Source organism: Mizuhopecten yessoensis, unplaced genomic scaffold (assembly GCF_002113885.1).
Source record: "Mizuhopecten yessoensis strain PY_sf001 unplaced genomic scaffold, ASM211388v2 scaffold7939, whole genome shotgun sequence".
Taxonomy (NCBI): Eukaryota; Metazoa; Mollusca; class Bivalvia; order Pectinida; family Pectinidae; genus Mizuhopecten; species Mizuhopecten yessoensis.
The window spans coordinates 243,655-269,017 of record NW_018407298.1 but is presented as its reverse complement, the minus strand read 5'-3'; the positions used below and the strand labels follow the sequence as shown (position 1 = coordinate 269,017).

General features: G+C 38.6%; 1 protein-coding gene across 5 annotated transcripts; it reads right to left on the bottom strand.

Moving 5' to 3' along the window:
• Positions 1-5,975: 5,975 nt before the first annotated feature.
• LOC110454591 (activating transcription factor 7-interacting protein 1-like) lies at positions 5,976-25,363 on the bottom strand. 5 transcript variants are annotated; one of them, XM_021504178.1, is made up of 11 exons: positions 25,062-25,363; positions 20,103-20,177; positions 17,140-17,811; positions 14,878-16,103; positions 14,277-14,489; positions 14,039-14,083; positions 11,944-12,168; positions 10,813-11,667; positions 10,473-10,590; positions 8,578-8,696; positions 5,976-8,306 (listed from the first exon to the last, which is right to left on the bottom strand). In XM_021504178.1, the coding sequence occupies exons 2-11, from the start codon at positions 20,158-20,160 to the stop codon at positions 8,145-8,147; spliced, it is 3,693 nt and encodes a 1,230-aa protein (XP_021359853.1). In that variant the 5' UTR covers positions 20,161-20,177; positions 25,062-25,363; the 3' UTR covers positions 5,976-8,144. The 5 variants fall into 5 exon arrangements, with proteins under 5 accessions (XP_021359853.1, XP_021359854.1, XP_021359855.1 ...); XM_021504179.1 differs by lacking the exon at positions 20,103-20,177; XM_021504180.1 differs by lacking the exons at positions 20,103-20,177; positions 25,062-25,363 and adding an exon at positions 19,633-19,995.

Genomic DNA, 25,363 nt, shown 5'->3' with positions numbered 1-25,363 from the left:
GGCATTTTTAACGAATCTTAATCATAACCTCTAAAGGTTTAATCAATATAAATACCCCTACACCCTATCATGGGCCAAACATACAACTAATTCTCGTGTCCCTGTGTTAGGGACGAGGTGGATCGTAAGACTAGGGATAACTAGTTAGCTTGCATTTTTTATCTCATCTGGGCCGAAGGGCCAAATGAGCTTATGGCATGGTGCGGCGTCCGTCGACCGTCCGTCGTCCGTCCGTCCGGCGTCAACTTTTTACTTTAAACAACTTCTTCTCGGTAACCAAATAGCCTAGGGTGATGATATTTGGCCAGAAGCATGCTGGGATGAAGGGCTTCCAATTTTGTTCATATAAATGACCTTCATCTATTTTCAAGGTCACAGGGGTCCAATACGTTAAAATCTTTAAGCAACTTTTTCTGAATAACCGAAAGTCCTAGGGTGTTGATATTTGGCCAGTAACATGCTGGGATGAAGGGCTACCAAGTTTCTTCAAATAAATGACCTTGACTTATATTCAAGGTCACCGGGGTCAAATATGATTTTAACCTTTAAACAACTTCTTCTGAATAACCTAGAGACCTAGGTTGATGATAGTTGGCCAGTACCATGCTTAAATGAAGGGCTACCAAGTTTGTTCAAATGAATGACCTTGATTTATATTCAAGGTCACTGGGGTCAAATATGTTAAAAACATTTAGACAACTTCTTTTGAATAACCAAGAGGCCTAGAGTGATGATATTTGGCCAGTAACATGCTGGAATGAAGGGTTACCAAGTTTGTTCAAATAAATGACCTTGCTTTATATTCAAGGTCACTGGGGTCAAATATGTTAAAAACATTTAGACAACTTCTTTTGAATAACCAAGAGGCCTAGAGTGATGATATTTGGCCAGTAACATGCTGGGATGAAGGGCTACTAAGGTTGTTCAAATAAATAACCTTGACTTATATTCAAGGTCACAGGGGTCAACTATGTTTAAAACCTTTAAACAACTTCTTCTGAATAACCAAGAGGCCTAGGGTGATGATATTTGGCCAGTAACATGCTTGGATGAAAGGCTACCAAGTTTGTTCAAATGAATGACCACGACATATATTCAAGGCCACAGGGGTCAACTATGTTAAAAACCTTTTAACAACTTCTTAATAAGCAAAAGGCCAAGGGTGATGATATTTGGCCATTAACATGCTGGGATGAAGGGCTACCAAGTTTGTTCAAGTGAATGACCTTCGCCCATATTCAACGTCACAGTGGTTAATATATGTTTAAATATTTAAATGATTTGTTCTGTATAACCAAACGGTACAGGGTGATGATATTTTGCTAGAAGCATGCTGGGTTGGAAGACTATAAACTCTGTTCAACCTAATGTCCTTGTTCGACATTCAAGGTCACGGGCGTCAAATGTTTAAATCTTTTAATAGGTTCTTATGAATCAAACACTGATATTCTGCCTGTAGTGTGATATTAATACCAGGTGAGCGATTCAGGCCCATTGAGCCTCTTGTTTAGATATAAAATGCAGAGCTATTGTTTTTAATTAGAAAATATTAATCAATGATATATTGACTCGCTCCGTTTGGTATGCGGCCAGTGCCCTTATTCAATACTTCAGGGAACGGGTAAAACATGACTGGTTTGTTAAACTCACACAGCGTGGGCAGTTCGTGGAAATCACCCTAAAATAACTATTCGGGTAATCTAGAAAGGCATGCACCGACATATCTGTGTAATTCCATTGTGCACCTATGTAATAAACTGGACCTGACAAATCTTCGGTATGTCTCATCGTATAACTATTATCATATAATTATGTGTGCACAGTGAAGCGTTATACTTAGATTATATAAACTTCTCCAATTCACAAAAAAAAACATGCGTTGATTTCAGTTTAGATATAGCTAAAAATAGCACCAGGACATGCATTCCCCGAATATAGGATATCATGATACATGCTTTATTACAGAGTATTTCCGGGAACTCGCAAGATAGAGTACACACCGGCGTCACCATATCGACTCATTCAAAGTCTGTGCGCGGACCAAACAGTCCAGTCTGCCACCAAGACCGAGATTTTTGTTCGTTCTTTTGGGGTCTCAAGCCGGCATATCACTGTATTTATATGGAATGCCCCTTGAAACTCTATATCTAACGAACGAACTAACAGCTTTAGCAGAGACAGATATCATCTGAAGGATTTAACAGGTGCTTTTATTTTGACGTGTACACTACTCTGTTGTTTTTCAGTTTTTAGTTTGACCACGGACTTAGCTAACTAATTCCGTGATTTGGCTGGACGTTTGACACCATGCTTTATGTAACATGGCAACTTGTAAAACGTTGATCTACTAATATGACTGATTTTATTCTGTCTTGACCTCGGGTATGATGTTTGCTATTGTTGATGATGTAGTCAGTGCTTCATTCAAGTTGGGCTGGGCGTTTAGTCAGGTTTAAACAAGACACACAATGTTGATTACAGGCCGATACCGTCATGCAGTTTTTATCTTTGTTTTCTACACTTCCTGTTCATGTACATACATGTTTTTTTCACTTGTTTGAAGAATTCGATGATAATCTAATACAATTATATATTCTGTAATGGTGCTTTGTGTTTAAAAATACGTAAGGATTCAGGAATGTTACAGGGACAATTTATCATAATAGTACTTTGTATAAGACGCTGTTTTTGCTGTAAACGTAAAATCTATATTTTTATTTCATGTCTATAACATGTCACATGGATATATGACAAAATTACGTGATTCAAACCATCGTGGGTCAGTAAAAACAATATAGAACTAGTAGACCCCTACGTCAGATAGTTTGCAGCCACTTTGAAATACAACCGAAAGCATGTGTTTATACGCGGAAATCTGTGTGCGTGGTGACGTAACTTTTGAGCTTACAACCAATGGAGATGTGATATTGAAGCCGACGATATCAATTATAATGTACTATTTCGTAACGAAAAGGAAAGTGAAAGTATCGCACACTGTTGTAGGTAGTGTCATGGTTTTTGCCTTTTTATTAGTAGTCTAAATGGTCCAGACCTATAAAATGCTTACATATGGTCGATAATGTTGTAGACATAATAACTACAATATCGATGTGATCATGGTGCAATAATGGTATAGGTCTATATAGTCTATTACTGATGTGACCATGGTTTGATAATGGTATAGGTCTATATAGTCTATTACTGATGTGACCATTGTACAGTAATGATAAAGGTCTATATAGTCTTTTACTGATGTGACCATTGTAAAATAATGGTATAGGTCTATATAGTCTATTACTGATGTGACCATGGTTTGATAATGGTATAGGTCTATACAGTGTATTACTGATGTGACCATGGTACAATAATGGTATAGGTCTATACAGTGTATTACTTATGTGACCATTGTACAATAATGGTATAGGTCTATACAGGCTATTACTGATGTGACCATGGTTTGATAATGGTAAAGGTCTATACAGTATATTACTGATGTGACCATGGTTTGATTATGGTAAAGGTCTATACAGTCTATTACTGATGTGACCATGGTACAATAATGGTATAGGTCTATACAGGCTATTACTGATGTGACCATGGTTTGATAATGGTATAGGTCTATACAGGCTGTTACTGATTTGACCATGGTTTGATTATGGTAAAGGTCTATACAGTCTATTTCTGATGTGACCATGGGTGATAATTGTCTAGGTCTATAGTCTATTACTGATGTGACAATTATTTGATAAAGGTTGAGGTTTATAAAGTATTATACTAAAATTACGATGGTCATTAACGATTATTAATACAGGCCTATTTGAATATAAAACTGATGTGCACCATTTGATTACAAAAAGTACCGATACGACTTGTCGTTATTTAATCTTTCCTTAGTTTCAGTTCGGAAATGGACGCAAGTACTGTTAAGTATAACGTATCCGTGTTGGGACAGACTAGTCACATCTATAACTTTCCGGTTATTGTAGTTTGTTATTTCCGTCCTTAAGGTATAGAACAAAACGTGTTCGCCGAACTGTAGTTTCCTTCTTCCCCGAAGGATTTATGTTTGATTTGAGAGACTAATTACAGTGCATGATGTGTAACGTTTGGGTGTGCACCATCGAGCCACTGACCACACTCGACGTTGATGAGCTGGTCAGCGAGTCACACGGGTCATTGTTCAAAGTATTTTATTTTCGTGTCAAACACATAATATTCATAAAATCACACTACATATCAATATTGTATACATGTGTCCAGCCAAAATGACCTATTAGACACGTTAAGAGATCAATCACACTGCTCTTTCAAATAGTTAAATAATGCCTTAGGGTCCACGGAACTGAAAAGAGTGGGGTCCTCCCTGTTACTGATTTACCTTCCCTAACCACCGGTATCTGGCCTTACAAGGAACCACATGGACACTACGCTGCCACTAAATGTAACGTTGCGGATGGGCATCCGACAACGCTCGGCGTTGCTTAACTATTGAGAGCCTAATATACGGTATCGGTATTTCCCGCTCTTACACCTTGGCTCTTACAGTTGCAACATTTTTAATATCATAGCGTTTCAATCAACGTTCTAGTGCTATATTAGTACATATAACTTCAAATAATTAAAACAAAAACCTTAAATGGGGCAATTAAGTGCCCTGAAATTCGGGGCAAAGAACCACAAGAGTTAGGTCCAAATCCACTGGCAACTTTTATTGACGTCATTTGAATGTCTTTCACTGATGATAATAAATCATCCAGCCCGAGCAAGCCTTGGAAGGGGGTCAGTCCCTCTGGTGTATAAATTAAAATTTTGCATTGTACAATATTTGGCCTTAATCCCCCTTAGGGTACAGAGAAGACTACGCCGTTTGAAGGTATTTCACTTGGACTCATTATGGCCCGCCTTTTGGCACCCTTGCGGTCAACCTCTTCTTGAGTAAAGATTCTGGTCATTATCATCTTCGGACCATTTTAAGAAATGTTTTTCTAAATCTACCAGCAAGTATCAGAGATGTGTGCATTTGAAGGATTTGTACTGCTTAGCCCTTATGGCCTCGTTCCTGATACTCGGATGGAATATTGACGAATATCCACCAGTACATTTCAGGGATATTGTATAAAGGAGCTCTGCCCTCAGCCCCTTTGGGGTTGGGTAAATCCCTTCTTGAGTATAAATTCCGATGTCATTAGAAGGTTCTGTACTGTGATCCCTGAACGTCCTGACCCTGTACCGCTGGGGTATGGGGTCAGTTAGTTTCATCAGAATCTGGTCGACGATTTCTTGGAAGAAGTCGAAAATAGAATATCTACTATTGTTCCCGAGAAGTCGAAAATACTGCTTATGCACAAGGCCGGACCAAAATCAATCAAAATAGGTCACTTTCAGGAGACTCGTGGGATTATATTAAAAGGATATCTTCCTCCTAAATCATATACCATTTGAAGTTTATTTATTTTTTGTTATTATTGTGTATGCCAACCACACACGAGAGGCTTCACAAATCATAACGTAAACGCTGGCTGTTGAATCTTCTTGCCTGTGGGTGACGTCGACGTCGGACTTAGAAAGCTTTCCACCCTTTTCGAATATACCCTCATTTGGTTATATTATCGAGTGTTGATATTCCCTATACACCAATTAAGGTCCAAACATACACCCTGCCACTGTACTGGAGCAGAATTGTTCAGGTCAGATTTAAGGGGGACGGGCCAATCGATTCAAACACCAATTGATTCAAGCACTGTGTCGGCGTCAGTAAAATGTGTTTGTGTTTAACGTCCTATTTACAGCTATGGTCATGCAAGGACGTGCCAGGTTTTGGTGGAGAGAAAAGACGGAGTTTCTGAAGAAAACCGACTGACCTGCTACCAGTACCTGGTGAATCTCCCATGTAGGCCTACGATCGCAGACGATGAGACGTCTTAATCACTCGGTCCGGTGACAGTAAAAGGGAAACGGATCAGAAAAATCAAAGATCGGAAATCGAAATAATTATTATTTTAATGTCTTCATTGTACAAACAGTAAAATAACATGTCATCCATTTCTGGAAAATTTAATTTTTGGGCATAATATTAAAAAACGAAGAAATTGAGAAGACGTATACACAATAAAATATATAATATATATACAATTTTTTTACAAACAAGAAAATGCCCAAACACTCTGTTAAAAAGAAGTGACATGTCAGACGAGTACATTACACTTCTGTCCTCACACACTCACTATCAATGTATATATACAGGTATATAAATATCTCACTATCAGCCTCTACACACATACATCTAGTCCTCACAAGTGGTCAACATTAGTCATTTATTCATTATATAGGTGGCTATACTAGCACTGCCAGATTCTACAATACTTCCAGCTAGACTCGGTTATCTGTCCAGCTGCAATCACGACATGTTTGAAAAGCTACTATTTCAGAGTTGTCTGTCCCAATAATGTTCCTGAAATAGAACAAAACTATCCATGCAAGGTGATGTCAGAACTTTTAATAAGTTAGTTTTTTGTACTAGTCTTTAAAGCATGGATAATATAGGAAACAAGGTTCAATGCTTTTTTGTCAATCATGTTTAGTTGTCAATCATGTTTAGTTGTCCATCATGTTTAGGAAACAATTTTCAGTTCTAGTCTGTCACCCATGTACAAGTAACAAGGGTCATTATAAGTCTGTCAACCATTACAAGTACCAGGGTCATTACAAGTCTGTCAACCATTACAAGTAACAAGGTTTGTACAAGTCTGTCACCCATGTACAAGTAACAGGGTCATTACAAGTCTGTCAACCATTACAAGTACCAGGGTCATTACAAGTCTTGTCAACCATTACAAGTAACAAGGTAAGTAAAAGTCTGTCACCCATGTACAAGTAACACGGTAAGTACAAGTCTGTCACCCATGCACAAGTAACACGGTAAGGACAAGTCTGTCACCCACGTACAAGTAACACGGTAAGGACAAGTCTGTCACCCATGTACAAGTAACACGGTAAGGACAAGTCGGTCACCCATGTACAAATAACACGGTAAGGACAAGTCTGTCACCCATGCACAAGTAACACCGTAAAGACAAGTCTGTCACCCACGTACAAGTAACACGGTAAGGACAAGTCTGTCACCCATGTACAAGTCTGTCAACCATTACAAGTAACACGGTAAGTACAAGTCTGTCACCCATGTACAAGTAACACGGTAAGTACAAGTCTGTCACCCATGTACAAGTCTGTCAACCATTACAAGTAACACGGTAAGGACAAGTCTGTCACCCATGTACAAGTAACACGGTAAGTACAAGTCTGTCAACCATGTACAAGTCTGTCAACCATTACCAGTAACAAGTTTAGTACAAGTCTGTCACCCATGTACAGGCTACAAGGTTAGTACAAGTCTGTCACTCATGTACAAGTAACAAGGTCTAGTACTATATGTCACACAAGTACAGGGAGATAACCTTCTCAAACCAGTAAGTAAAGTAAAACAAGCAAGTGTAAATACATTACAAGCTAGAATATTATTTTGTGAATTTGTATCACACCTCTTTCCTGTAGAAGGCAATCAGTTGTGTCTATAATTCAGTAGACTCCAAGAAGACACTTTTTTGTAACATTTACTATGCCCGATACAAATGTCTTGGTACTATTGACATTCTCTAATATCATAATTAAAAGCTGAGGTAAAATGTGGCAACTCCTGAGGTTTGATCGTGTCACTCTAGCAAGAACAGGTGTTCAATGTACAACATCATTTTTTACTTTTCAACTGTCACTTACTGCAACAAAAGTTAATTTGAGTCATGCTGCCATACAAACAAGTTTGCTGTATAGTTCTCGCAAGATGATTTGCTGAATTAAAATTATGTGTCTAACTGGCAGTGCTGGAATTAGTAAAATTACTTGGAATAGTTACTTGTGATAAGGCTTGGGAAGTGTGCTTTGTAGAGTAAACCTGAAAGAGGAAGAAATGCCAGTAAACTGTACTTTTGCATTTGAGACTAAAAAAAATAATTAAATGTGGAATATTTGTGAAAGATTGATTCCATGATCAACAGTGAGAATTTGTGTCCTGTCTGCTTATAACAATGGTATCGGTTCCAATATTTGTCTCGAGTTGTTCTTAATACGGACACCAAAGATGCATAGTATTAGTCCTTTTTAGATAGAAGGTGAATGGTGTTAGGTTCACTGAAAGGTCCCACTCTTGTGTGGACATCTACTGCTCTCACAGCAAAGTGATAGCGATTGCCCTCCTGGAACTGGGTTAGGGTGCATGCCATGGGAAGAGGCAATGCTTTCACGTCTCCCACCTATATAAAGGATAAAAGTCAATATCAACAATGGCTTCAATTGGTATATTATTATTAAGAGTACAGAAACTGGTCTAGATAATCTGTAATTGTTATCGGGTATTTAAATTTCCACAACAAAAATAACACAACTGGTCCTGAAGTTCCCAACAATATATTTCATTGGCTCAGGAACTGTGCCTTCCCTAGCAGCTAAATACTTGGTTCATTTCATGGAAGATTGCATTTTGCACATACTGAGCTGTAAAGCTGCAACAGTTATCAAACGCACCTTTTTCCATAGTGCTGTGGTGGGATGTGTGCTACCTTCCTGGTAGGCAAACAACTGGTAAGAGGCTACATCAGCATGTGGGGTCTGGTTCAGGGTCATGTTCCATGACAATACAATGCCTACAACAAACAATGTATAATATTTTATGTTCATGTTTAGTAGTTTAGTATTTACCCTAAAATGACTGACACTGTGTTTCGTTACTGAAGGTAATGTGGGTTTTACTTATCCTGAATGACACCCTGTATCTGGAGTGTTTTTTTGGTGGGTTTTGCCTCCCTTGAGCGACATTCTTTAGTGGGTTTAATGCTCTTGACCGACACCTTGTATCTCAAACACTGGATTAATGGGTTTTACCTACCTTGACTGACACCCTGTATCTAAAGTGCTGGTTTAGTCAGTTTAATTCCCTTGACTGACACCCTGTATCTCATACACTGGATTAATGGGTTTTATCAACATCGACCGACACCCTGTATCTCAAACACTGTTTTGATGGGTTTTATTTACCTTGACTGACACCCTGTATCTCAAACACTGGTTTAATGGGTTTTATCTACCTTGACTGACACCCTGTATCTAAAGTGCTGGTTTAGTGGGTTTTACTTTCCTTGACTGACACCCTGTATATATATCAAACACTGGTTTAGTGGGTTTTACCTTCCTTGACCGACACCCTGTATCTCAAACACTGGTTTAATGGGTTTTAACTACCTTGACTGACACCCTGTATCTCAAACACTGGTTTAGTGGGTTTTATCTACCTTGACTGACACTCTGTATCTCAAGTGCTAATTTAATCGGTTCTATCTACCTTGACCGACGCCCTGTATCTCAAATGCATGTTTAGAGGGTATACCTCCCTTGACAGACACTTTGTATTTTGAGTGCAGGTTTGGTGCGTTTTACCTTGCTTGACCGACACTCGGACTGTATATATCTTGAGGACTGTTTAGTGGGATTTACCTACCTCGACTGACTCTGGAGATCTTTAGTGTGGGTTTTATTTACCTTGACTGACCCTGGAGATCTTTAGTGTGTGTTTTTAACCTACCTTGACTGACCCTGGAGATCTTTAGGGTGGGTTTTACCTACCTTTATTGATTCTTGAGATCTTATTATGGGTTTTACCTACCTTGACTGACACCCTGTATCTCAATTGCTAATTTAATGGGTTTCATCTACCTTGACTGATACCCTGGATCTCAAGTGCTGGTTTAGTGGGTTTTATCTACCTTGACTGACGCCCTGTATCTCAAATGCTTGTTTAGTGGGTTTTATCTACCTTGACTGACACCCTGCATCTCAAACACTGGTTTAATGGGTTTTGACTACCTTGACCGACAACCTGTATCTCAATTGCTAATTTAATGGGTTTCATCTACCTTGACTGATACCCTGGATCTCAAGTGCTGGTTTAGTGGGTTTTATCTACCTTGACCGACACCCTGTATCTCAAATGCTTGTTTAATAGGTTTTATCTACCTTGACTGACACCCTGTATCTCAAACACTGGTTTAGTGGGTTTTATCTACCTTGACCGCCGCCCTGTATCTCAAATGCTTGTTTAGAGGGTTTACCTCCCTTGACAGACACTTTGTTCTTTGAGTGCAGGTTTAGTGTGTTTTACCTTGCTTGACTGACTCTGGAGATGTTAAGTGTGGGAGATCTTCAGTGTGGGTTTTACCTACCTTGACAGACCCTGGAGATCTTTAGGGTGGGTTTTACCTACCTTGATTGACCCTGGAGATCTTATTGTGGGTTTTACCTACCTTGACTGACCCTGGAGATCTTCAGGGTGGGTTTTACCTACCTTGACAGACCCTTGAGATCTTTAGTGTGGGTTTTACCTACCTTGACTGACCCTGGAGATCTTTAGTGTGGGTTTTACCTACCTTGACTGACCCTGGAGATCTTTAGTGTGGGTTTTGGTGGTAATGGCTTCTGTCCAGGCTTGACTTGATCAGAAGAGGCTACAGGAAGAGGAGCAGGGTGGTGAGGTTCTGGAGCTTTCTAAAATGGGAAAAAAATATGACATTTTATTTACAAGTTTGATATTCTTTAAATATCAAATCATCTTATGTAGCATCAATTTAATCATTGATTTCTAATATATTTTATATACGCTTCAATGTGCAACCAGTTTCATTTCTATTCATTTTAATTTGAAATTAACCACACAATCACTGCCTACATGTTGTCCATGGTACCTGTAGCTCTCTTTCTTACACTTACCGGCGGGGGTGCTGAGTTGATCGGTTGAGCAACTTGTAGAGGTGGTGGAGGAGCCACCTGTAGTGGTGGTGGAGGACGGGTCATAATCTTGACATTGGAGGGTGCCACAGTCTTCGACAGGTTGGCCCGTTGTACTGGTGGCTGTATTGCAGCTGCTGCACGGAGCTGAGGAGGCTGGCCTGAAGTTGTGGTCATGATTGGCCTAATGATCTGGTTATTTCCACCAGGACCCTGCATGACAGTGAGCAGACTTCCTGGGCGTATTGCAGGTGATGATGAGTTGAACACTAACTGGAACGTTTGTTGAGGGTTGCGCATTATTTGTGTGCCAGCTGGAGTGCTGAGTAGGATTCCTGAGTTACTGGCTACTCCATGTGCTTGACTGGGGATTGTCGGGCGGAGAATCTGTTGTGGTAGGAGTCCCCCGGGCTGGACGGTGGTTACTGGGATGCCCTGAGGCACACCTGTGACCAGGTTGGTGGAGGCAGCTGGAGTTGTGTATCGTTTCATGCCTGTATCCTCTTCTCCTGTCAGGTCCACTACATCGCCAGGCCGACTTTGGCCTGGAGTAGAAATGGTCAGGGTGTTGCTTGGCTTGGCTAGTAGAGGGGGGCGTGCCATATTGGGCTGGCTGGTGGTCACCAGAACAGGTATGAGACCAGAAACTGGAGGATTGGCCCCCATTAGCTTGGTCGCTGGCATCACCATCCGTTTGTTTTCAAGAAGGTTTTTCACTGATCGGTCCATAGGCGACTGCATCACTGTCTTTGGAAGGGCATTGTTTACCATACCAGGAGTTGTTGCAAGGCTCTGGATGAGGCAGGGAGATCCTGGAGTCGCCAAACTCTGGGACATCTGCATAAAAAGATATGAAAATGTGCAACCACATCATAGGAAAGTGTAAAAAAGATGTATATGAAGATACCATATCAGAATCCAAATATTTCCTCTTTTAAAATTTATGCTGAAATAATAACACATAAGCTATTCATACAGAAAAATGGAGATTACTTGTAATATGAACTTTGGTGAAATCACCAAATCTTTTTTTTCCTACTGTATGTCCACAGACTAAGTACCTGCTCTGTACATACAAAAACTAATATTTGAAAGGAAGTTTGGGACAGTTACCTTAGTGACAGTCATTGGTGTAAGCTTTGGAGGCACAGTGTTGGTAGAGAGTAGGACACTGGTATTGGGTGGAGCCAGGATGGGCATGGTTACTCCAGCCGTTGAATTTTTCACAAGGATAGGCTGGAATGCTCCAACAGCATTAGTCTTTGTTTGAGTCTTGGACATTGCCTGGCTACCCTTGGTGGGTGTGGTCTGTTGGCTCAGGTGGTTCATTTGGTTCGTCTATAAATGCAGCAATACAATAGTTCTTACTAGAGACATCCTGAACATCGCAAAGAGATTCTGTTTTAAGATTTATTTTACATACATAAGGAGCTTTAATAGTAATGGTCAAATGAGAATAGTGTCCAAAAATGAAATGCTGTTTATTTGCATTTGATCAATATTTTACATACAGTAAAACCCCACTTCCTTGAACTCTGTTTACTCGAATACCCCTCATTCTTCGACTAGTTCGTTTAACACGACCAATTCGTACATATTCTTTGTAAAGTAACCCCGGATTAGTTGAACCTTTAATTCTCGAATACCCTGTATTCCTCCAACAAAAATTTGTCCCCAACTCTTCATGGTCATAGTAATACTATCTATTCGTCGAACAGGTGTGACTTGTCACGCCCGACAGATATTTTATCTGTGTATCACAGGTACCGGCACTGCAGTCGATATGTCTCAAGGCACAGGCTGTGGTTTACGTTAATTGTGCTTAAACAAGTGTCGGCTGGACGTCAGATAAATAAAGGATTAACGGCCGGCAGTATCATTAAGTAACTGTACCCTTACCCTGTTACATAGCTACATTATCATTTGAGTACATATTTGTTTTTTCCAGACAATAATTTGGGGGAAGTGTTAATTAATTGGGTGTGCAAAACCATATTTCGGCATGGCAATATTAATCGGTAATCACATTGCGGAATCCGATCGAATTTAAAGATATTCAAACTTAAATACATCCGAATTGTTAGTTTCATTCAACAATATGATTGCAAGGATTTGAGATTTTCTTCGTTTTAAAATGATCGCAGAGTTCCTCTTGTTTTGATATTTTTGTCAAATTAACGTAGCCGATTATAGTATGGTGGACTATGTCAAAATGACAAGTATGTTACACATGCAGCTTTTGATTTTATTTACTTTCTTAATACTGGTGGCTATATGTTTTCATTGTTTAGCTATTTTAAATCTGATTAAATGTTGTCATCTTGACTAAACTTCTTTTTTCTTCAATGATCTTCTATTCGCAATATTTGCAGTGCTCGTACTGTCCGTTTCCCACCTGATAAAAAATGACCGTCGATTGAACCTTGGATTCGTCGAATACCATGTATTCCTTGAACTATTGATCTGGACCCTACGAGTTCGAGTAAACAGGGTTTTACTGTATTTATTTCATGAGAATTATTAGTGAAGGAGCTTTATCAACATAAAAGTTAACATCAACTTAAATTAGAATAAAAAAAGACCAAATTTTAGGGGAGTTTACAAGCAACAAAAGGTCCAGAGGGCCTGCAATGTTCATCAAGATATTAATCATGTGTTTTAAGCAAAGTATATTTGTTTTCAGTTATGACAACCTTAACCAATGAGCTATTTCTGTGACTTTCAAAACCTTGCTCAAGTTTTTTTCTTTCTGACAAAATATTTCCTGTTATAATCCCAATAGTGAAATTTCTTTCATATATGATTTTGAACTTCTAACTTTAAGCAAGCTTTTAATTTCACTTCTATGACCTTGAAAGTAGGCCAAGGACATTTATAGAAGAAACTTTGCACTTCATTCAAGATATCCACTGGCCAAATATTGTAACCTTTAACCCAACAGCACTCTGATTTTTTTTAATGTATTTTTTTTTTACAAATTATAACTCATGTTGATATTTGACCTCAGCCAGCACTTGAAGCTGACCTTTACCTAAATATTAATACTAGAAATGATTCCTATAATTTGCAATATAAACGAACCCTTATAATAAGTGATGCTCAATATGAAATAGCGAAGCCCACAGAACACTTTAGAAACTGTCAGGCACAGGATGAGACTCAGATGAGATAAAGTATTAGTTTTAGCTAAATAATAATCTTAACTTACCTTGTTTTCATCAACTTGGACACCGACATTCTTTGTACTTAATTCCTGAAAAAGAATAGTAGTGTTTAAAGGTTTGTGTGTAGTAAAGGGAAATAACTGAAAATAGATATGCTATTATCTCCCTTTATGAACAGGCTTTAAAGATATTTTTCTGTCAAGCATGATAAACAACTATTTCCTCACAACCTTGTCAAAGCTGAAGCATTAGTATTTTTACTTCCATGGTTGACCTGCTTACCCTGAGAGCTACAGTCTTGGCCTTTCTCTTTTCATGTTTTTGCTGTAGAATGGTGACATTCAGGACTTGGCGTTCCAGCTCACGATAGTTAGACTTCCAGAAATCAATAGTCTGTGTTAGCTCCTCAACTTTATCCTGCATTTCCTTATATTTCTTTTCTCTCTCTACTTTCATGTACATCTTCACCTTTGTGCGTACAATCTGTTCCAACTCCTGAAATATCAAAGTGTGTGTCATTATCGCACTCTGCAGGATCCAGGTTACGAGATTATTCTAGAAAATATATATTTTCACATATACCTGAAAATGAATCTTTGAACTTAAAAAAGTTTATTCAAAGTCCTTTTAAGGGGAATCATGTCCCAATTAAAAGCCTACTGTACATGCAAAAATGGAAAATCTTGCACACTAGTTTGTCTAATATTGACTGTTCAAGTTCATTTATTTTTTATTTATATTTTAAACATTGAACTCTTTGACATTGATGCTGCTCAAGAAATATTTTTACACAATTTACTGTTCTCATTTCCACTGAGGAATATATCTTGACACATGCATGGTCATTGTTTCAGGAATTCAGAAACTGAATTTTGCGACTTACAGATTCTGTCAGTCGTATCCTGTGTTTTTTCACTCCTGGCTTCTTTTTGGGAGAGTCTTGACTATCATCTTCATCCTCTGTGACCGTAGAGGTGGTGTCCTCAGATTTAACAGACTCTGTCACCTCACTCTCGTGCGATTCTTCAATGTCTGACATCTCATCAGGTTCATCTTTCAGAGTATCTGGTTGGATGCCAATTGCAGAACCTAGTTTGCCTATGACCATGTCAAGTCGAGAGCGCTTGGGTTGTGCTGATAAATCAGAAGAGTCTGCTGGCCGTTTACGATCTGCAGATTCAGGAGTCGAAGAACCACTGTCCTCAGATTTTACCTCAGTCTTCACTTGACTTTTAACATCCTCTTGACTGCTCTTTGAGGAGGCACTAGAGTCACTACTTGAGGAACTAGACTGACTAGCATCATCCTCATCTACTTCCATTTTTACCTCGATTTCTTTCACCTCCTTTTTCACATCCTCCTCTTTTACGCCGATGCTATCTTCTTTTTCCTTTGACTCGTCCTTTGATTCATCTTTTTCCTCATTTATTTCATTATTTCCTTTCACATCTGCTTCTTTATCACTATCTCCCACTTTCACATCACTCTCATCACAGTCTTTCCCTTCCTGTTCTGTTTTTTCCCCATTTGCTTCTAACACTAGAATGTCCTCCTCTTTGTTTTCTACTTCCATATTTAGGCTCTCTGCAGACTCTCCCTGTTTCCCATCCCCATTTTTGTCCTCGTTGTTAAGTTTCGATTCCTTGGTTTTGTCATCATCTGAATCTGAAGCTAGAAGCCGTTCCTCCTCCTCCTTGGTATCGGTCTCCTCCACCTTCTTGTCATTGGTCACCTCGTCTTGGTCAATCTTCAGCAGCTCCTCCTCTGCCTTGATCGTGCTACTACTGTCTGATTTTATAGGTGCCTCATTTTCAAATGAATTGTCACTATCAATACAAATTGGAGACCTGGAGGAATCCCTGATTGTTAATTGCACATTGCTAGAATTATCACAGTCTTGTACAGCTTTAGTCTCTTCGGCTAAGTCCGTTTTTATTTCATCTTTCTGCTCCTCGGACGGTGTTTCCGAGGCTTCTACAACTGGTTTAGATTTTATGTCTTCCTCAAGCTCTGGATCATCCAATAAAATCACATCCTGATCCTTTGAATTACTTATACTAGATATTGGCGGTTTTATACTTGGTGCAGTGGAACAAGCAACAATGTCAACTGAAATATAAAACATGCTTTTAACACTAAAACTAATTAAAGATCTTCCCAAAATAAAATCTTGACTAGAATGCAGAGAAAACATTCAGGCAGCACACCTTAAAATTGGCTTTAATGCAACATGTTTCTAAGTAGGGAAAGTAAAGACATAGCACTATGTTTGTACCAAACTAAAAACAAGTTCAATATTGCAGGATATCCAAACATATCAATATGCCTTGTAAATGAAACACTTAATGCAACCTGTACTGCAACAGTATACCAGTTATTATGACCTTCACCTTTTGGCCTTATTTCCTCAAAAGCAATCACTTGTCTACACTTCGAAGTAACCTACATGTATATATACTATTCAATTTTGCATGTGCTGGTTCGTGAAACAACTGACAAATTGTCATGCTATCTCAACAAAACACAAGTTGACTTTGGAACGTTTTAGATTTTTCAGAGATATGTTTGTTACCGAGACTCACTTAGGACCTTTCTCAAGCCATTATTCACTACCATAACCTCAGTATCTGCAACAAGCAGGTACATGAAAAATTAGCCCTTTCATCATAAAGGACCTTTTCTGAAACTTTTTGGCAAGTTCAAATCTATCTACCACCAATACTAGTGGATATGCCACTTTTAGAATCTCAGAACTCAGTATTATTTGCAAGGGATGATAGATAGAGAAAAGAGTGAAAAGTCAAAACAGCAAAATGTCTTGGTTTTGTTTGATTCAGTGTGGTAATTTTTCCATATTACACAATTTTCAATATTATCTAATCTTCATGGTCTTGTTCCCAATGACTTATTCAAAGAGAATTGAATTCACAAAATGAAAAATATATTTACTTGATATATATTCATGTGCCTTGATTTTTTGAGATATTTGCATTTATAACTCTCTTCAGGAATTGACGAGAAACTATGAATCTTGTGAAACAAAACTAATTCACACGTTGGAATCGAAAGATTATCATTGGGGGTCCGTCTCACAACCCACATTCAACACCTGGATCACTCTGTGTTAGTGATCACAAACACTTACCACTTTTTGTTATAGGTTTTTCTCTAAGGTCGGTATCACAGTTTAATCCTTTCAAGTTCTCAAATACATTATCACCACTTCCCTTGCCCATCGTAGATATGGCCTTGGCAGCCTGTTGCTCACGCTCAAGTCTTTCCCTCTCCTCTTTCCTTTCACGTGTGTCTAAATCTTTGGTTTTAGCTAGAAGATTTTGTAAGCTTGGAGTATTTTCCTGAATTTTTGACATAATATCTTTGAACGAGCTTCTTACTCTCTCATTAATTTCAAATTTATTAGCTTTAGGGTGTTCATATACACTATTGGTTGCTGGCCTAACACCCTCAGTCATAGAAATTGGGGGCTTTGGCAGCAATGATGCGGGGAGGAGGCTGGGTGAGGAGGATGTGCCAGATACAGCCGCTTTAGGGTTTGCATCCGATGATGGACTGTGGTCTAGTATGACAATGTCTTCTTCTTTACTTGTGACTTTCTTGTCCTCAGTACCAAACTTTGTCTGCCCGTTGAGAGCCTTGAGGCTGAGGAGTGTCTGTGTAAAGTTGAGACTGATGTCCTTGCTGACACCGTTAGTTCCACCATTACAATCTTTGGGGTGTCCAGATGTACTGGATGGGGTCGAGGAATCCATTTCCTCAGACACTGGCATGGTGCTAGTCACACAGTTTGTACTCTTTCCTGCAATAAAAATGTATATGCATTTTAATGAGGTGCAGCACAGAAACTAGCTGTAAAAGTTCTAATAGACTAATACTCATCAAAAATTATTCGCTACTCAGTATTTTAACTATGCCATCAATATATATGCATATATGTAAATCTCTGACCAATATACAATTCATTTTTCCATAACCTAAAAATTGACCCTAGAATATGACAGAAAGTGTTCAAACCATAATCCTCACCAATAAACTAGCCAGTGCACAGTATCACCTAAATGTAAGGGAAGAAAATATATAACTAATTGCCAATTATTCTCTATGACTGGATCTGTCTGAGATTTATAGAGAAAAGTATGCTTTGACAAAAAACACAAGGTTGTCAAATCTTTGGAAACAATACAACTTGAGAAGGGCCACTAATCGTGTTTTAATACGACATAACATCTAACCCAGCTCAGATCATCGCTTTAAAATGTGAAAATTCAGCAACTTTAACACTTTATCAACAGAAAAGATAAAAAAAAAAAAAAAAAAAAAAAAACCCCCCCCCCCTTGCCGCCATTTTAGAATACACAACTTAACCCCTTAAATGGTATCTGTGTGGTGACATATTCTAAACGAGAAAGTCAGACTTTTACCTCCTCAATCTACTCTCATTGAATGTAATCAGTCCCAAACAGACACAGACACACTAAATTTACCAATAGCAGTACTTCTTTATCCACAAACGACCAAACAGTAACACGTCTCCGACCACCATTTAGTCTCAACGTGTACGTAGCACTTCAAGATAAAACGCCATTTCAAAAAGATATTTAACCATCGACAAATTCCTAGTAATATACAGAAATCGTTTTCCTCCCGACCAGTCGTTTAGTTTGTTGGAAGCTACGCACGTGAAAATCAACACATCGTCGAATGCACGGTTCGTGATCTTCCCGAGCAGATCCTTTGTTCGCGCGGTCGGTATGTATTGATTGCCGTAGTGTACCAGTACCAGACAACTAGTTATGCGGAAACTAAGTCAACCGTAAATCTATGTCTACCGCGAGAGGAGTGCGTGACTGAGGACAACAGCCTGTAGCAATGGTTAGTTGTAACCACGGACTTCGATATCTAATCTAATTCCGTGGTTGTAACAGTTACACCATCACAACATTTACGAGTACAGAATTCTTTGTCGACAGATGTAACTTAAAGGAAAACCTGGCGTCTCTGAAATGCTGTATTCGACGCAATTCGAAAGAATAGCGCAAGGCCAACGACAATTTAATCGCACTGACCCATTTTAACGACGGAAGTCTGCTAACAACATACAATTTGGTTAGCTTACACATATGCACAACGTACCGACTGTAGCTACAGCTGTTTTTACAACACGCTTACACTGCCACAACAAATTAATGATACACTATACATGTGCCGTTTGTAAGGCGAGTACCGCGACACACATACATACAGTTTAATCGACAGTGGTAAACCACTGTTTACCGACACATGCCCGACTACGATACGGAGACGGTAAGAAGATTACAAATACCACCCACAGTAGTCACACTACAGTACGGGGTAACGGCACACCGCGAAGACACTTGCCGACAACAGAGCTACAACAGTACACATATCGCCAATGTAACGACGGGCCGTCAGAGTTACGACACATACATGTCGGGATGGTGCCCTACATAATAACGCCAACACTAATTTAACTTGATCGCCACCATATTTTTTCCATGTAAAGACGGTATAGGGTCACCGAACACATACACAATGCTACTGCATTAACACTGCCACTATTTGCATAGACAACGGAGCACCGCAATTGTGTTATACATACCGTTATTATAATGGCACACCACAGTGGACCCAAGAATGGGGTAACGGCACACATGTAGACGGTATACTCACTATATACTACACCGCCCACAAGGGTACCAACGTTAGAACGAGGTTCGGTACATATTAACACTACATAGCTACCGTACCAACAGATTACGACACACCGACATGTACGCAACACCGACATGTACGCAAGGCACCCTTGTAGTCATCCCCGATATCCAGGGTTTACGCTTACTTTCGCTCGAGCGTAACCCCGGGGTATCGAGGATGCCTTATAATGTACCGAAGTGGTTGAGTATTACAGTAACCGTCATCGTAATCACCGTCTGTGGTTGAGGGTTGCAAGACGTACACTGCACGAGTGTGATTGCACGCATATAATATACACTTGTACGTTCCACAATGGATGGGGTATTAAATATGGCACAGTGTACATGACCCTTGTATACAACCCTTCATACGTACCGACAGTGGAAGGATACGGCATTGTCAGGCTACAAACTTCGTTTTCTGTGGCCGACATCTTGCCCACCTCACAATCTACAAAGACAACCATTGCAATTTAAGACTCTGCAACAGAATTAATACGAAGATGCAGCAGGTGACATTCCGTATTCACACTGGGACCCTATCTAACCAATTACACAATGTACGTTTGTACCTGTTTCCAGTGTGTAGAGAGTGACGTAACACATTTTAATGGTTCAGATCAACAATCGCTATATCACTGCGAGTGACATTTCTACTATCGATCACAATCTCAAAAGAGTCGACTTTGGCCGAAATATATGTGGAAAGATTTTGTAACAATGTTCACATTAATTTAAATGGTCTAGTGTCCATGCAGACTTTGTAAAGTTAGATGTAAAAATCCGACAAGATGAATTTGCTATGCGACAACAATGAATTGTCCATCATAACAGAATGAGTTTTAGCCGCTAGGTCGGAACGGCACGGTCAATGTAACATGTAGCAGAGAAACTCTAGTGTTGGTAGTGATGGTGGTGCAGTGACCACACTGCCTTTGTGTAGTGAGAAAAAACTGCAGTCGGGACCAACGGTGTAAAGACTTGGCTATGTCGTATATTGACACTGACGCGCGTCTCCAATCAGTTGGTGACATCAGAGACCTGTCGTGTAAATACGAATCAGAATTGATTAGTCTAATCAATAGGAGTCTAATCAATATGCGTCTTTATAGTATTAAATGTTACAGACGTACTGCCTGACGCATTACCAACATTACTAACCCCATTTCTCGTTAAAGTGCGAGATGATGATGATTTCTATTAAATGTTGTGTCTGTAAAATACACTGATTTCTTTTTTGTAATATGTCAATCATACGTGAGTATATTTATTGTTGTACACTGTCTTCCGAATCCAGCTGTGCGACTTTTGAATCCGCTATCTGTAAAGGCGTCGATAACGAGTATCAAGATTGCGATACGTGTTTTAATCCACAATTCTCAATCATGTTATTGTCATGACATTGTAGTTGACATTAATATCAAGATTAAACATGAAAATAATGACAGTTGTTAACATCTACGATCTTCATATATTGACGAGGCTATAACTACATCAGATACACTGGTACATGTACTTGTTATACATCTAAGAAAACATTTAATATAACCGACTGGGAGGACAGTAAAAGAAGAACGACATTTTCTCTATTTCAGTTTAAGTACGTACAGTCGGTAATTCGAGTTGTTGTGCACATTCTGACCAACTCGGAGGCATCGTATCCCTTTCCCCCAAAACCATCCACGAGGCAGTCTAGATGTATCGAGCTATATACTCGGGAAAAGTTTTAATAAACCTTTTAACTGTTAAAGAGCTTAACGATTTCTGGTGTAGACGAACAGACAATTTATAAAACAGCCAATATCGGCTTCCTCCGAGGAGAAATTAAATGATAATCTCCAGGCCATTCGACTAGTTAAATGCTATTTTCAATACATATCATAAGGTGTTTTAAGTAATCGCGCGCAAGCTAATGAAATGAAATCGAAAAGCATCGATCGACTGAGCAAATATACGAAACTAAGCACTGATTTGTGCCTGTGTGTACGTGGCAATGCGATGAGTCATATCAACTCGCCAGCGGATTCGTTCCGCCAGCAATTTTCTAGGTCATCTGCACGGTATACTGTACACGTACCAGTGTACTCCCACAGACATGTCCTGTACGACAGACTTAACTGGATTTGTCTGTACCACGGAATTTGGATTTGTCTGTACAACGGAATTAGATTAAGTCCGTGGTCTGTACACACGTCGATAAGAACGTCTCTGCTTTACACAATCTTTCCGACACGATGAGACGTAATAATAACGATCGATAAGATGGCTATTAGTATCTACAATGAAGTTATAATACGATTAACAGTTTGGTTTGGGGTCACAAAATCTAACCTATATCGAGACATTATTCACAGATAGTATCTGTTTTCACTTGGAGCAAACCTTTCAAGATGGCCCATTGTTTTCTAAATATTCTGTGCGAGATTCAACTGAATAGGTTTTTTTAGCACTTTCTCTACGTCACTGGTCAATATTTTGCCACGGACATGGGCTCAAGTGCCACACGCATGCGCACATAACATGCACAGACAAAATGTGTGAAAAGCGCATGCGCCAAAAACCAGTTCGCGCCTAGTTTGTGAAGCCGGCTCAAACCGGTCTTAGCCGGTTACAATTGCCAATGCAGGGATCGTCTCAAAAACGAAATAATAAAAGTTTTTTTTAATCTATTTTCATAAGACATTCTGTTTTCAAAATGACACGTTCATACTAGATATGTTTGAAAAAATCCCAAATAATAATTATCTCAATCCAAGCGACTTTTTCCACATTCATGCAATTATTCATTTAAGCAACATCTGACAAAACTATGACTGACAGTGACGCCATTTACATTATCCGACTTCAATGAAACATTACAATGAACCATACTTTGATCAATGTATGGTCATTGTTACTAATTTTGATCCTTGTTATATACAGTCAAGGAGTTTGGGAATCCAGGCATCACTTCACATGTGTATCAGGAATCAAATGAAAGGTTCTCAGTTCAAATACCGGTCTGGCCAGTTGGACTTATCCAGTTAAACAAAACTAATGTTTTTTATAGTACTAGTGGCGGTGAATTTGTTCCATCACCTTGAATAATGTTTGTAAGAATAACACATGATCATTATTTTTTTACAGCGAATGGATACATTGTGTGATCAAATCTTAGGGTTATGAAAAGAAGCAGCATCTCATCTGCAAATTGACATCAAAAATTTCTCGGATGATCAACTCATTCTCTTTGCCCCAAATATATATAGAGTATCATTTTCAGCAAAGTTACTGTATGAAGTTTGAGTTCAATCAACCCGAAGGAATTCAAGTTATCACATCTAAACCTTGTTTCTGACGACACAACCGACGCCGACAAAGTAATACCTGTATGTGTGCACAATTAATCAATTATAGAGTTCCGCTCAGGCACTATTGTCATATAATGATGCCTTGGAGTATCACTGAAAAGTGCCCTAGTATCATGCAAAGGCACTATTTCTTCCATAGACAACATGGTCACAGTGACCTCACAAAAGGCAATAGATAAATAGGTTAATGTAAATGTATCTGAAACTACTAACAAACATGAGCATATAAATTGGTCATGTTGAAAAATATAATCAATTTTCTATTTCTAGTAAAAGTGCAGATCCCTTAAATAAAGGTATTCTTTCACAATTTTCAGTTGTATTTGTGACACATTTGATTTTACAAGTCCGTTTCCACTATACTTATTGAAAATAATGGCTTTTACCAAATTAAATTTTAGTGCCTAAAAATTCTTTTGAGACCAATCAAATATCTATTCTTGCTTGCATGTGATAATATTGTAATTGTGACAATTTTGATTTTTTGAACTTTGAATCTGGTAATGACACCAATAATGATTGTATACAACTGTATTGTAATGCCCAATCCTTAACATCAGAATTTCCAACTTATCATAGAACATATCAACTAAAGAAAATGACATTTTGAAATTCCATATACATGTACAACATAAATATATATATATATTTACAAAATAGAAGACAACAAGATAACAATAGATACAGACAGGCTTACAATTGAATTGTAAACAGGACAGATAAACATTAAAAACAAGGACGACTCCCACATTTTCTCACTGAAAACAAACAAAAATGATCATCATAATATTATTTCATCAAAAATATAGATATTTTTTAAAAGTAAGAAAACATACATCCATATTGTTTCATTAAATATTATCAGAATATCTGGACCCATGGGCTCTGGTTTTTCAGGCTTATATTGCAACCAAAAAGCACAGCTGATGGCTGTCAGCTAGTGAGTCTAATGACTAAATAATTTAATTAATTAATTTATGGATTTTGAGCAGTGTTACCACGGAATTTGATATCTAAGTCTGTGGTGTTACTCACTGAATTATATGAATATTTGCGATATAGTATTTAAAAAAAATGAATATCTCGAATCGAGTCACACAGAGAAAGGGACACATCTGAACCCCAAAGCCACACTATTTTCTATATTATCCATTTGTATTCTTTATTTTTCTCCCTTCATGAACAGAAAAAAACCATGTAAAGCTGGTCTCAAGATAGTCCACAGATGAACAAGGGGAGATAAGTATGAACAACGTATGGCAATATATTGGCGCATGATTTGTTTTAAACATATTATAGAAATTGAAAGAAATTTATTAATCAAAAGTGGTAGACAATGGTTACAGAATTGTACGTGATAAATCATTTGACGTAAAAATTCACCTCAATCAATAATATATCCTAGTCAAGGTTGTCCGACGGGATTGAAAACAATCGATAAATGCTCTTTTGATTTGCAATCTTTAAAATAACTATTTTGTTGTTTTTGTTATTTTGGTCGAAAATCATTTAAAAATGTGAGTTTTTCCAGTAATTACCACTGATTCGACTTTGTATAATATGATTTTTGTTTCTATCGAAATACACAATGAATTACCCCTCGATAACCTCGCACACAGAAATAAAGTCACGTGGTACTGTAAAAGGGGTCGGTTCAAAATGTGCTTTCTCTCGACAACAAACAAAGATGGAGGTGGGAGACGCTATCGCTGAATTTTTGTGCAACAAAACATACGCTATTGATGAACATGTCAGGGTCCCGTGGAGGTTAACATGACCAGTGCATGCTTGAATAATTGTGGTTCATGCATACGGTACGTAACGGACAGACGTGTTGTCTGTCAAACGTCACTGAGCATACCGACGTCGATGGGATCGTAATATACAACACTGTCTGAATAGCATACGGAACGTGACCTTTGTGTATTGGTAGTCGTATTCTATAACGGTGCAACACGCATAATTCGTATGCAATTTATACTTACGATGTATCAAGGATTAGTCTGTTACAGCATTTGCAGTCTCTTGTTGAGGATATTTTCATTTATGAAAATTCAAGATGGCTTCCCGCGCCATGTGTCACTGCGCATGCTTGTAATATAGATGAAAATTAACATAGCTATCTGAACAACCAATCAAATCGAGGTACGTAAGCGCCATCTCTTGGCCTTTTTAATTTGGAACCTTTTTATTCTGACTACCAAGGGAGACAATTTTCATCCCCGTACACCACTTTGCAAATGTATCATTCTAAATTGAGGGGAAAACGTGTTTAACGAGAGGGGGG

What these genes read in the sequence shown, in the direction of transcription:
- LOC110454591 (XM_021504178.1), bottom strand. Translation starts at nt 20,160, where the DNA reads ATGTCGGCCACAGAAAACGAAGTTTGTAGCCTGACAATGCCGTATCCT. An exon ending in GCCGTATCCTTCCACTGTCG is followed by an intron (nt 17,812 to 20,102) that starts GTACGTATGAAG and finishes TTTTTATTGCAG; the next exon opens with GAAAGAGTACAAACTGTGTG. An exon ending in CCACAGCACTATGGAAAAAG is followed by an intron (nt 8,307 to 8,577) that starts GTGCGTTTGATA and finishes TCCTTTATATAG; the next exon opens with GTGGGAGACGTGAAAGCATT.